This window comes from Xyrauchen texanus, chromosome 23 (genome assembly GCF_025860055.1).
Source record: "Xyrauchen texanus isolate HMW12.3.18 chromosome 23, RBS_HiC_50CHRs, whole genome shotgun sequence".
Lineage (NCBI taxonomy): Eukaryota > Metazoa > Chordata > Actinopteri > Cypriniformes > Catostomidae > Xyrauchen > Xyrauchen texanus.
The window spans coordinates 25,824,165-25,838,202 of record NC_068298.1 but is presented as its reverse complement, the minus strand read 5'-3'; the positions used below and the strand labels follow the sequence as shown (position 1 = coordinate 25,838,202).

Sequence of the window (14,038 nt, the reverse complement as noted above, 5' to 3'; positions counted from 1 at the left end):
ATTATTTCTTTATTTTTTGTACACAATTCAGTGTTTTTCTACTGTTGTCTGTAATAAAAACTAAGAATGGTAATTCAATTATCTAATGTAACTGTTCCACAATACAACAAAAAGTTGCAAAAAGTCCATTCTATCATTAATGTTCCCTAATGTGGTAAACCGTACATGCACATAATGCTACTCTTCATATGTGCATTTGCAGGCCACAATTTGTTAGATTTGCTACTGTATGTTTATAATCTTATAATGTTTACCACAAATCTGAGTATTTGATACAATGAAAGAACAGTTATCATGTACAGGCCAACTGATGGCCTGTAAATGTGAATTTCTGGACAGTTTAAATTCCCTTTATGGGTGTTTGTGTTTGGGAGTTTGGGTGGAAATGGAGAGTGTCTCATGGGGAAGGAGGGGGGGTGTGCAGGAACATCTTCAGGGCAGGTGTGAAGATGAGGACGGTGCCCAGTACAGACACAGTGAGGAATGCCCAGAGAAAGATCCTGTCCAGCACCTGCGCCACAAACTTCCAGTCCTGTACGACCTGGCAGAGACAAACAAAAGTCATCCTTAAAATAAATATCATAGTTGTCATCAACATTATCATCATGTTTTCATAGTCTAAGTCATTTGCCCAATGAACAATATCATCATCACTGTCCTTATCATTAACATCATCAATGTCATGCAAATTTAAAAGCTTTGTGTCTTTCTCTGATGCCAATTGTGCTAATGCCAATAGCAAGACAGAGATGCTCAGCTTGTCCAACATTTGTATTTGGATAGTGGACACAGAACATGTCCATAAACTGCTTATTTTAACTCAGATTTGAGGTTGAAATGTACACTAAAATACACTCACCGACCCCTTTTTTAAGTACACCTGTACACCTATGAATTCATGCGATTATCCAATCATGCGGCAGCAGTGCAATGCATAAAATCATGCAGATACGAGTCAGAAGTTTCAGTTAATGTTTACATACACAATCAGATTGGGGAAAAATGTGACCATGGCATGATTGTTGGTGTCAGACACATTTTTGAGTGTTGGTGTTTGGCCATTTTGTAACCGCTGATCTCCTGGGATTTTCACACACAACAGTCTATAGAGTTTACTCAGAATGGTGCCAAAAACAAAAAACTGATCATCATTCTTTTGTCAGTATTCTACCCATTAACACTCTTTTCCCATCTTTTCAGTAGTATCAGTTGCATCATAAATTAAAACAACAGCGTGTAATCAGCTCATATTATGGGCGTGTACTGCCTGTTAGCGCATTAGCCCTATGAATTCAAAATGGTAAACATAACAAATTACACATTATCTACTGCATTTACAGTATATTACTTTAAATCATTGAATAGTTGAAACGGCTCCTTTTACTGATCTCAGAATGAGACATGAAGTCATTGATAACATTTTAATGTCATATTAGTTGATGTTTTACATGTAGTCTTGAGCGTCCTCATACTTAAATGTACATTGATATGACTTCCACAGCAGCGTGGCGGGTGCATGAATGTTCACAAACAGTATGTCATTGCTCAGCTGTTAAGAACTTATTTTTATCTTTGAGTAAACAATGAAGAAGCACTTGAGCCATGAGGGTGCTGGGGCCTTTACCCTTTACTCTGACCTTTGGCTCAACTCAGTGTTTATGACAGGTTTCCCTTCCCTTTACCTTATGGTTTCTTCAAGCTCTTACCTCTCTAATGAAATGCTCCTTCTTAATGTGCTGTGAGATGTAGCGAACAGAGTTGGTGGCTTGCTCCAGCATATTGATCAGAGCTTGACCATCTCCCTCAGGGCCAGACTCTTTCTTTTTGCGGGGCTTGAGGTCAGGGCTGTGGGGCTCCATCTCTGGGTAGTGGTAGCGTTCAGTGTTCCCCCTCATGCAGAGGAAATGAGGCAGCCGCTGGAGGAACAGTGAACGCACCCATGGAGACATAGGGTGGTAAGTGGAGGAGGAGCGGTGGTGGACATTTATTACAAAAACTGTCACAATGATGGACAAAGTGACAAAGATCATGATAAACAGCAGGTACTCCCCAATCAGCGGAATGACCTTTGAGGAAGAAGGGATGATCTCTTCGATGACCAGGAGGAAGACAGTGAGTGACACCAGGACAGAGGTGGAGAGAGACACTTTCTCTCCTTCATCAGAGGGAAGGTAGAAGACCAGCACTGTGAGGAAGGACAAGCCCAGGCAAGGAATAATAAGAAACAGTGTGTAGAAGAGAGGGAGTCGTTTCAGGATGAACGAATATGTGATGTAGGGGTAGGACAGGTGGACATCTCGTCGGCTGCCTTTGACACCTGTGGCACTGAGAATCTCCCATTCGCCGTTATCAAAGAAGTCGCTTCGGTCCACCTGCTGGTTGACCAGGACAAGGTCAACCATGTTTCCATCATACGTCCAGGAGCCAAACTTCATCGAGCAGTTCTGCCGATCAAATGGAAAGAAAGTCACATCCATGGTGCAGGCTGACTTGTAGCTGGCAGGAGGTGTCCAAGTGATCATGCCATTATACTTCACTATGGCCTTGGTCATAAGTGAGCCTTCAAAACGTCCATCAGCACTAAAAGTTAAGTGGCATAACATTAAATCACTTTCAATAGTAATGAAACGCTAACAGCAAATGACTAGCATCATTCATATTCCAAGATCATACAAATATTTTGGTTTTGCAGAAATGGCACCAGCTTACTTCTCATATAAAACAATGTCAGGGAGCCAGATGCTCTCAGATGGGACTCGGATAGAGGTGATGCCACCATAATGCTCAGGGTTCCAACGTAGTTTATAATCCACCCATTCCTACAAACCCAAATTTTAATTGTTAAATTTGTCCAATGTTTTATCAAACCATTACATTACTATTGTCTAGGTCAGGTAGCATTACGAGAAGTGCACATATAATCTAATGCAGTTGAACTGTCACATGCAAAAGAATTCTACAAAGTGGTGTCTGTCTGAAGGTGGATCATTTTCTGTGAATTCCTTCACCCATACACGCACCTACTGGAAAATGTCATTTTTCTTATCGATATATATTTTTTAAATAATTATACAAGCTGGAGTCAATTGTTCATCTTATATCACGGTTACCATACATTAAGACATCGTTCAGGGTTTTATTTCAAGACATTTTCTGGATTTCGTTCCTAAACGCTCTTGTGAGTGGAACTACTTTCTTCTGACTTTCCTACTGGAGCACTGTGTGTGAGTTTGTTTTTGAGGGATCGAAAGAGAGAAACTCATAAACTGAGAGAGATCACTTCTGGGATTAAATTATTTTTTGCAGCTCTGGTCTGAAGTAACATTGCTCAAAATCACCAAGATGTAAGTTTAAACACTTCTCAGCAGCAGCGAGTGTTGCCATTTTTGTATATAGCTTCTCCGATATGAACCGTAACAACTGTTTTCAACCCTATTGAGATGCAGGTGTGTGCTGACATGATGGCTCTGATTTTCACATGTGAGTAAGTGTGTGCGAAATGCACAAATAATATGTATGTGTGAGAGAGCGAAAGTGAAGGGGATCACAAGGGTTTTTCCCACAGATATTTCAGATAATATAGAAATTGTTGTGTGACAGGGCGGAGGGTGGGGCCGGGTCGTGATTTTACACACCCGGTCCCTTATCAGGCTAATTAAGCCTCCGAGAGGGATAAGGGCTGATTGCGGATGGTGGTGCGACGAGAGAAAGATAGTTAACGGACATGTCCGTCGTGTGTGTGTTTGTCTTTTGTTTAAGTTAATCATTAAAATATTGTTTATATCACCAGGCCGGTTCTCGCCTCCTCCTTCCCGGGTTTCGGCACCAGTGTAAAGTGATATAGACGGGCAAGGAGGAGGCGAGAACCGGCCTGGCGATATATACAATATTCTGAACCATATTCTGGTTGTTGGATGTTCGAAGTGAGTACAATGGCAAACTCATTCCTATAGTGACCAAAGGGCAGATAGGAGAGAAATGGATACATTTATACAGTCCAGTTTTACTCACTGAATGGGGACTCATCCTTTGTTACACAGCAAGCCCATAGGCTCATGTGTAGATCTATTTTTATTGTACATTGAGCTATTTAACGCATGCCCCGAGACTCAAAGTCATGGAGGCAGAGGCTAAACTCAAGCTGAAAATATTCAATGCTTGTTCACCAACATCATTTATGGGGGAAACTGGGCTAAATTTGATTACTTAAAAAGATGTGTAAGACACTAAACCGGTCCCAGCATTTAACTCAGTGGGTTGGTTCACCATCACTCTGCTGGGGAATATTATCTTATTCCAGCCATCTTGCTCTGCAGCTGGGTTCACCGGTCTCTGCATAATCCCCTCCACCGTGAGCAGTGTGCTTCGAATGGGGAGCGAAGAGAAAGACTGAGACCACTCGTCCATTGCCTTATTCATGTGTATTCTCCCAGAATGACACCAAAAAAGACAATATGGTCAAGGGGAAAATGTATTCCTTAACTTTTGATGACAAATACTCTATATCCATCCATCTTCATGGGTGAGCTCATTTGGTTGCTAGGCAGTTACCAAGGAAATACTCAACAGGCTCCTTACTACCCTCAGTGAAATGAATGAAACCGGATATCTCTATGATGTTCTGGTGCAGAGATATGTTATTTGTTATATGGTTGCTAGGGTAACCCCATCTGGTTTCTAGGAAGTTACCAAGGTGATACTCCAAACACTCCTTGCTACCCTGAGTCAATGAACGAAACCGGAAGTCTCTATGATGTTCTGGTGCAGAGATATATGTTTTGTTAGTTGGTTGCTATAAATTCTCTATATATCGTTTTTTAATAGCGACCGCTCAAGATGCGCATGGTAACTCTTTCGCAAGCTTTGATCGTCAGAAAATGGTCACTCAATGGCCTCAGAGCATGTCTGAAGAGACTCGCACTTTCGCTCAGGGGGAATGCTACAAACACAAAGCAGAAACCACTGTCCATTTGCACTTCAACTTCTCAGACTCAGAGCCAAAAAAACAAATGGCTCCTGCACACAGAGCTCCAAATTCCAATAGTTGGGGATAACACCACTTGGCGAGAAATTGCAAGCCTCGAAAAGTGCAGCTGTCCCAGTCTGACCCCTGCAGCATTTAGTAAAAAGGTTCTACATTAAATTCCTCTGAAAATGATGCTGTATAAACAACATCCTTACCATGTTGTCCACTCAAAAGGGAGGACAAAGGAACCACGCTTCAATGTGAGTCATTGTAACAAACAGGGGCTTAGACAAAATCATGCACTGAATAACAGAAAATCTGACACGAAGGCTTGAAGCGAGCGCCTTTATGGCATGACATATCTACCTGGTGGCGTCGCTGATTGCCATCAGCCAATAAATTGGTGTGATTGTATAAGGGCTTCAGACCACATGACACTCAGGGCATGTTCCCAAAGCGATTACGCAGCTTGAGTCGCTCAAGAAGGAATTATTGTATTAATCAAGTCGTGGGGGGTGCGGCTCTATTTTTTGGTCGTGACTCGAGTCTCAATGTGCGTGTGTGGGTGAGACGAGAGCGAAAGAGAGAGAGAGAGAGAAAAAAAAGGGAGCCCAAGGACACTTTTCAATCGCAATTGAAATAAATGTTGTATATTATAGACATTGCTTGTCATTCTTATCTGATGTACTTAACCACTTCATAGCCGTGTGTTTACTTGAAAAATTATTACACAACATCTGTCAACCAATCAGAATCAAGCATCAATATATGGTATTAATTATTTTAATCTTTTAATATTTGTATTATTTTTATATTGTATTTTTATTAATTTTTTTACATTTAATGTAACCATTTTCTAACAATGGTTATACTAAATAGCAAAATAACTGGTTCATAATACCTCTGTGGACAAATATGTTTGAGGTTACATACCTCCCATAGCCACACATTAGTGGTCATGAGTTGGTTTTTCTCATCCTAAAGTCAGAAACAGAGAGAGATAATGTCATTAACATGACAGGGAAAAAACATTAGCTCTTATAATGCACTACAGTAAATTAGCAATTATTTAATGCATTTGATTTTTTTTCTCTTTTAAATTAAGTATTTAACTCTAATAATCAACAATAAATGCTATTGGTTTACATATTTAAAGCCCACTGAAGGTTGTTGAAATGACAAAGCATAAAGGAGCACTGGGAAAGGACTCATTTATCAAACATAGGTTGACATTATTAGCCACAAAAACACAAATCATTCTGTCATTTTCTTGATTATATGAGATATACACTCACCTAAAGGATTATTAGGAACACCTGTTCAATTTCTCATTAATGCAATTATCTAATCAACCAATCACATGGCAGTTGCTTCAATGCATTTAGGGGTGTGGTCCTGGTCAAGACAATCTCCTGAACTCCAAACTGAATGTCAGAATGGGAAAGAAAGGTGATTTAAGCAATTTTGAGCGTGGCATGGTTGTTGGTGCCAGGCGGGCGGTCTGAGTATTTCACAATCTGCTCAGTTACTGGGATTTTCACGCACAACCATTTCTAGGGTTTACAAAGAATGGTGTGAAAAGGGAAAAACATCCAGTATGTGGCAGTCCTGTGGGCGAAAATGCTTGTTGATGCTAGAGGTCAGAGGAGAATGGGCCGACTGATTCAAGCTGATAGAAGAGCAACTTTGCCTGAAATAACCACTCGTTACAACCGAGGTATGCAGCAAAGCATTTGTGAAGCCACAACACGCACAACCTTGAGGCGGATGGGCTACAACAGCAGAAGACCCCACCGGGTACCACTCATCTCCACTACAAATAGGAAAAAGAGGCTACAATTTGCAAGAGCTCACCAAAATTGGACAGTTGAAGACAATTGGAAAAATGTTGCCTGGTCTGATGAGTCTCGATTTCTGTTGAGACATTCAGATGGTAGAGTCAGAATTTGCCATAAACAGAATGAGAACATGGATCCATCATGCCTTGTTACCTCTGTGCAGGCTGGTGGTGGTGGTGTAATGGTGTGGGGGATGTTTTCTTGGCACACTTTAGGCCCCTTAGTGCCAATTGGGCATTGTTTAAATGCCACGGCCTACCTGAGCATTGTTTCTGACCATGTCCATCCCTTTATGGCCACCATGTACCCATCCTCTGATGGCTACTTCCAGCAGGAAAATGCACCATGTCACAAAGCTCGAATCATTTCAAATTGGTTTCTTGAACATGACAATGAGTTCACTGTACTAAAATGGCCCCCACAGTCACCAGATCTCAACCCAATAGAGCATCTTTGGGATGTGGTGGAGCAGGAGCTTCGTGCCCTGGATGTGCATCCCACAAATCTCCATCAACTGCAAGATGCTATCCTATCAATATGGGCCAACATTTCTAAAGAATGCTTTCAGCACCTTGTTGAATCAATGCCACGTAGAATTAAGGCAGTTCTGAAGGCGAAAGGGGGTCAAACACAGTATTAATATGGTGTTCCTAATAGTCCTTTAGGTGAGTGTATGACACAAAGCTAGGCTGAGAGGGGTGATTTAGCCCACATAATATTTGCTGTCCACATAATAAAAGTATTTTTTATTTTTTTTAAGTATTTACTTTCAGCCATTTATTTTGATAAATGTCCAATGTAACCACTTTTAAACCATCTAATACTGTGAATTATGAGCCACATGGGCACATATGCCTTCAGGCAGTGTTTACATCAATAACAGTGAACAGACACATCTGAGCCCTCATCAAGTATATCAAATTTCAGGGTGCAATAACAGTAAGATGATGTTATAATTTTTGTATGATTCTGTGTAATATTGAGAGGAACATTTAGTCTTAGTGCAACACCATCTTTAGTGGTGTTCAGTATTATTCATTTATTCTGTCAAAGCATTAATAAAATGCACTTAGTGCCCTTCAGGTTTTGTGCAGGACTGCCAGCAACGTATAGTACATTTAAGCATCAAATTCATTATTCAGTCATTCAGTCTTATATCAGAATGATTCACGCATGATTCACGAGTGTTTCAGTGTAAGTGATAGCAGACATGCAATTGTGCTTATGTTAGCAAACAGATGAGAAGATGAAATTAATGCCTGCATAGGTTTGCTGAGCAATGATATTTTCTTCAAAATAAGCTGAATTCCTACCACTTCAATTTAAAGCTAAATTAATCATAAAGATAAATGGTGCATTGGTGGTTTTAGTTGGGAGCACACTGTTCAGGATATGACAGCTTGCTGGATCTCTTGTTAATAATTCACCCTCCCATCATATGAGTCTACAGAACAACTAAACCCTTTCAGGGAAAAAGCGAGCTAGAATAAGACATGGTGAAATGGACAAAGATGGAGGAGGGGAACGGCAGTAAGGTAATTTATAAAGCATCTAATCAAACAGCTGCCGCTAATATATAGATTCTTAAATCAATGGTTTTCAGAACCATGGAGAGCTACATGAGTGAAGTTTCAGCACCATGGACAGAAACACAACAGAGGGCCAAGGTTTTGCCTCCAAATTAAGTAAAGAAAAAGATAATATGTATATTATTTTACCACATCGACTAGCTGAGATATCTTTAAGCCAAATCGGACTTTCACAGAGTGGTTTGCATGCAGAACAGGCCTGACCCAGCGCTGGTATCCCTGAAACAAGTCCCGGAGTAGAGCATCTTCTTTCTCTGCCAGAGATACAAACTCTTTGGATGCTATGAAAACATGCACACAAATTATCGTTATAATTTTACAATGATTAAATAATAGTTTTTAGACCGTATAATAAGATTTGATTCTCAGAACACATAAACTCATAAAATGTATAACTTGAATTCAGTGAATGCAGTTGCTTTGGATAAAACAATTTCCAAATGCATAAATAACAAATGTCGATGTAATATAATTTCTTCAGAGAGTAAAGCCATTGTGTTAACATTTTAGGACCTGAATTCATCAGCTAGGTGTTCATTAGTATAAAGTAAGTTTAAAAAACAGTGTTTAACTAGAGAAGTAAAGTTCGTCAGGACAAACTTTAGGTTGGCTTGAAAAAGCCTAGTCTGAAAGTTAATTGCTAAATAGAATGCTTAGCTAGGCATTGCTAACATGTTTTTACATATTGAGAGCATGATTTAACACTTAGCTAGACATTGCTAGCATGTTTAGCATATTTATAGCATCCTGCTTTACAAGGCTAGGCTTTTGCATTTGGTTGCTAGGCAGTTACAAGGGTGATACTGAGTCAAATGACCCAACTCGGAAGTCTCTACTATGTTATGGTGCTGAGATATGTTTTTGCTACTCGGTTGCTAGGGTAACCCCATCTGGTTGTTAGGCATTTACAAGGGTAATACGCAAAAGGTTTCTTGCTACCCTGAGTCAAATGACCCATTTTGGATGTCTCTATGATGTTCTGGTGCTGAGATATGTGTTTTGCTACTCAGTTGCTTGGGTGACACCATCTGGTTGCTAGACATTTGCTAGGGTGATACTAAAAAGGCTTCTTGCTAGCCTGAGTCAAATGACCCATCACAGAAGTCTCTACGATGTTCTGATGCAGAGATATGTGTTTTGCTACTTGGTTTCTAGAGTGAGCTCATTTGGTTGCTAGGCAGTTACCAAGGTAATACTCAACAGGCTCCTTCCTACCCTCAGTGAAATGAATGAAACCGGATGTCTCTGTGATGTTCTGGTGCAGAGATATGTGATTTGTTATATGGTTGCTAGGGTAACCCCATCTGGTTTCTAGGAAGTTACCAAGGTGATACTCCAAACACTCCTTGCTACCCTGAGTCAAATTAATGAAACTGGAAGTCTCAAAGATGTTCTGGTGCAGAGATATGTGATTTGTTACTTGGTTGCTGTGGTAACCCCATTTGGTTGCTAGGCAGTTAACAAGTTGATACTCAAAAGGCTCCTTGCTACTCTGAGTCAAATAAATGAAACCGGAAGTCTCTATGATGTTCTGGTGCAGAGATATGTGTTTTATTACTTGGTTGCTAATGTAACACCATTTGGTTGCTAGGCAGTTACCAAGGTGATACTTTTGCTACCCTGAGTCAAATGACACAACCCGGAAGTCTCTACCATGTTCTGCTGCAGAGATATGTGATTTGTTACTTGGTTGCTAAGGTGCAGTAAATGGTTTCTAGGGTGTGGCTGATAATTTTACAGCATGATATTTAAAGGCTCCTTGCTGGTCTGAGTCAAATAAGCCAAAGTTGAATTCTCTACGATGTTTTGGAGCAGAGATATGTGTTTTGATACTTGGTTGCTAGGGTAAGTCCATCTGGTTGCTAGGCAGTTTCCAGGGTGATGCTAAAAAGGCTGCTTGCTGGACTGATTGTAATGAGTCAAACCTGAAGACTATGACATTCTGATCAAGAGATATCCATCTCAGCCATTTTGAATGGCAGTCAATGTGTTTTGGTTGCTAGGGTGCATTAAATGGTTGCTAGGTTGTATGCAGTTGCTAGGGTGTTAAAGTGATAGAGTGAAAGAAAAAATATAAAAAGAGTGGAGTGATGGAAAGATAGAAAAGAAAGTGATGGAGTGATAGATATATAGAATGTATGAGTGGTGGAGTGATAGGAAGTAGATTGAATCCTCTAAAGGAGTTATTACAGGAAAAAGTTTTCACACCTTGAATGGGAGTCTATTTAAAATCAGTCCTGTTCAGAGGTCCAATACGGGAATACTGTAATCCCGATCAGTTAGAAAAGATGTAGCATAAAACTTCAGAACAGCCTGAAGGTCTGTTGCGAATTTGGTGGTTGTCGCTTAAAAATTGTAGGAGTTACTCTTGATAATGTTGTCTAAGAAGAAGAAGAGGCAAGAATAATAATAAGTGGTACATCAGTAGGTTGGCTCTTTCAAGCTTTCACTTCAGAATTTAATTCAAGTAAAAGAGACATATGAACATAGACAGAGAAATGTCAGTTATGCAAGGACAGACAGAAATTAGACACTTCATAGACATAGTAGTCAGCAGAAATCCTGTTTACTCTGACCTCAAGGACGCATACCCTTTTGAGGGGGAAATAGTACATAAAATTAACAAACAAACAAAAATTAATAAATAAACCTCTCTAATGATACTATTTATTATCCTCCACAGATTTAAGTGCAATCATAATTCTCCAAACTTTGTTCAACGATACGTTCAAGTAATTAGGCGCTGTAAGTAAGGCTGAACATAAATGCATATTAAATATGTTAATTATGATACAGCAGCAGTATAACAGACAGTAAAACTCTTTAATAAAATGCATTATATAACTAATGGGGGAAAGTACGGACAAAATGGAAGAATGGGGGCAAAAACATATATATATATAAAAAGAACGTAACTGCACATGCCGTTCTTAACAAATGTTTGATTTTCTCTTTATTAACCTGACAGATAATTTAGTTTGCACTTACCTGGCGTGCTGGTGATGATGTTGGTAAACAGCGTAAAAAGACCAATTACTGTCAACGTCATTTTAGGAGAAACAATATTTTGACACTTACTGAAATCTGGTTGAAAGCATTTCAACTGCACTTTTAAATAAACTTTTTCAAATCTAAAAATTTATAAAACTTTGCTGTTATTATTTGCTGGTAATAAGGCAGAGGACCGGTAGTCGCGCGCATCGGTCCCAGAGAGAATCCAGGCGCGCGCTTCAGTCCCACAACAACAGGGAGGGGAGGAGCGAGTTTAAAGGTACAGGTGAATTTATCTCCTAACCCTTAATATAAGTAGCTTTGTAGAGATGTTTTTTACAAGTTTTATAAACTTGTAAAATGACAACCTTGTGTACTCTATATTGCCATAAGACACTATTTTTCTTTATTACTCTATGTAGCTTGCTGTTTGGAGCTGTTATGTCAAGCACTTTGGATGTGCTTATGAGCATTCTTTCAATTTTCTATACTTGAATATACTACACATAAATATGAACGTGAACATAGTATTTAACACACAGTATGTTTAATTGCATAACAAATGGAAACAGAAAACTATCATTGCATTACTAAAAATAACGCCAGTGTTAAATGTATTGAATCCCATAGAAAACAAATATGGGTTAAATAGGACATATGTGGGCATTCTAGCGATTATGATATTGAGGATTACCTGGAGTGACCACTACATGTAAAAAAAATAATTAATAAATAATAAGCGAAGGCTTATTATATTATATTATATTATTTTATTATATTGTCCTTATTGTCCTTTCATATATTGGCCACATTCTTGTTAAAAAAATTTGTATTGTGCACTGTTTGCATATAATGCACACAAGACTTGTTATATTCATTGTGAAATCAGCGCACATTTATCTATACATTTTCTCAGCTAGGTATTTTTTACGTCTTGGATAGTCCAATGAAACTAAATTAAGACAAGTTGCACAAAGTATGTGCTTTCTTGGTCATATTTGTAGCCATTGGGAAACTACAAAATAAAATTGTGCAGCTGGTCATTAAGACCCAATAGAAACAATAAAGTATTTATTATTATTATTATTATTATTATTATTATTATTATTATTATTATTATTATTATTATTATTATTTTGACTAACAATAAATTGTGGGAAATAGGGAATTATTAAACCAATAGTAAATGCTTAAACTATGGCTCTGCTAATATGTTTTTGTGTCCTGTGACTATGATTTAGAGGAGACAGAGTAGGCATCTATTTGTAAATCAATAATAGACCCTTGAAATATTAGATGTACTAAATATGTATATCAGTTAAATATTTGTATATGTACTATGACAGATTTAACTTTACCACTTGTATGAAGCTTAATGGAGACATCATCATCAGCACTGGAATTAAATGCTCTGGATATGTGACTATTAAGACCACCCATCTCAAATGTTCATATGAAATTAAGACAGTCTGCACTTTATATTTGTATTTGAGAACTCTGTGTAGAAAATAAAAATTCTTTAGATCCTTCAACACTTTTGTTTTAGGATTAAATATGTTATTAATATACTTTTTGGTATTGTTTGTTTGAGACATAATGTAAGCTTGTGCTGATGCTTGTGTACTGGTTTGGACTGAAATGTACATAGGTTACAACATTCACTTAAGTATATTAGTAACTTTAAACTTGTATTTAATATTATAGATACAATTAAATAATGTATTTCAGATTTCAAATTGCACAAGTGATGCAGCGGTCTGCTGAATGTCTGCTCTCGGTCTATGCTCATTTGGTTCAAACAAACTCACACACATTAAAATAACAAAACATTCAAACACACTGTGCATCTGCACTGTAAGCAGCAGCTCAGGCAAACATTTCTCATCAGTGTTTATGGCTACAGTCTGAAGCTCAGATGATTTTCTGCTCCAGTTGGAACCAGCTGTGGCCTCCGTTAGGGTCTGTGTCATTTTTATCTCACGCCATTGCATTTGATTCTGTATTATTCCAAATTTGGGGATAAACCTTCACTGGATTCCACATAAAATGGGTCAAATGTTTAGACACACAAACTCTCTCAATGTATGAATAATGCACTGATAGATACGTCAGAAAAAAATTGCATGTAATGATAAATCTACCAGAGCATCAGCACAGGTGTACTTCTAGTGGTAATATTTCATATGTCGATATGATTTAATGGTTGCTGACTCACATTCTGTACTCATTAGCTTCCTTCATCCACACTGCGTGTGTAGGTCTGCATGCATGTGCAGAGACTGCTGTCTTCAGAAGAGAGGAATATTGACTGGAAAATGGCTTATTCATACAGTCAGACTTTAAATAATACATTTCTGGCTGCCTCCATTTGCACATTCCCCTGACATCACTGTCGCCACCTGTCAAATCAGCAGAGCCACAGTCATGTTGAATTAACACTGAAAAAATCTAAAAATGTTTGCAAGTCCTGAGAAATAAATACTAAACCAAAGCAAGTAGTTAAATATAAGGTAAGGAGACCCACTCTGCATAGCAGCTGCTTATTTTGTTTTTATTTTCCCATTGAGTGTGTGTTGCAATCAGTCATGCAGAAGTGTATGAAAAAGAAAAGAAACCAACAAATAAAAACATTGTTGGTGTAAAAGCAGCATTTT

At 38.6% G+C, this 14,038-nt stretch overlaps 2 protein-coding genes across 3 annotated transcripts in view; one reads left to right on the top strand and one right to left on the bottom strand.

Moving 5' to 3' along the window:
- Positions 1-14,038, top strand: part of cstf2 (cleavage stimulation factor, 3' pre-RNA, subunit 2) — a 174,798-nt gene that overhangs the window by 35,602 nt on the left and 125,158 nt on the right. The window lies entirely within an intron of this gene.
- On the bottom strand, positions 398-11,581 carry chrnb3b (cholinergic receptor nicotinic beta 3 subunit b). Of its 2 annotated transcripts, none has more exons than XM_052154751.1 (6): positions 11,382-11,581; positions 8,523-8,674; positions 5,900-5,944; positions 2,710-2,819; positions 1,707-2,580; positions 398-541 (listed from the first exon to the last, which is right to left on the bottom strand). In XM_052154751.1, the coding sequence occupies exons 1-6, from the start codon at positions 11,440-11,442 to the stop codon at positions 398-400; spliced, it is 1,386 nt and encodes a 461-aa protein (XP_052010711.1). In that variant the 5' UTR covers positions 11,443-11,581. The 2 variants fall into 2 exon arrangements, with proteins under 2 accessions (XP_052010711.1, XP_052010712.1); XM_052154752.1 differs by lacking the exon at positions 11,382-11,581 and adding an exon at positions 10,602-10,667 and having other exon boundaries at positions 8,523-8,647.

Coding starts and splice junctions, on each gene's coding strand:
- chrnb3b (XM_052154751.1), bottom strand. CDS start 11,442: ATGACGTTGACAGTAATTGGTCTTTTTACGCTGTTTACCAACATCATC. Junction 2,581..2,709: donor GACATTGTTTTATATGAGAA/GTAAGCTGGTGC, acceptor CTTAACTTTTAG/TGCTGATGGACGTTTTGAAG. Junction 542..1,706: donor AGGAGCATTTCATTAGAGAG/GTAAGAGCTTGA, acceptor TGTCTCTGCCAG/GTCGTACAGGACTGGAAGTT.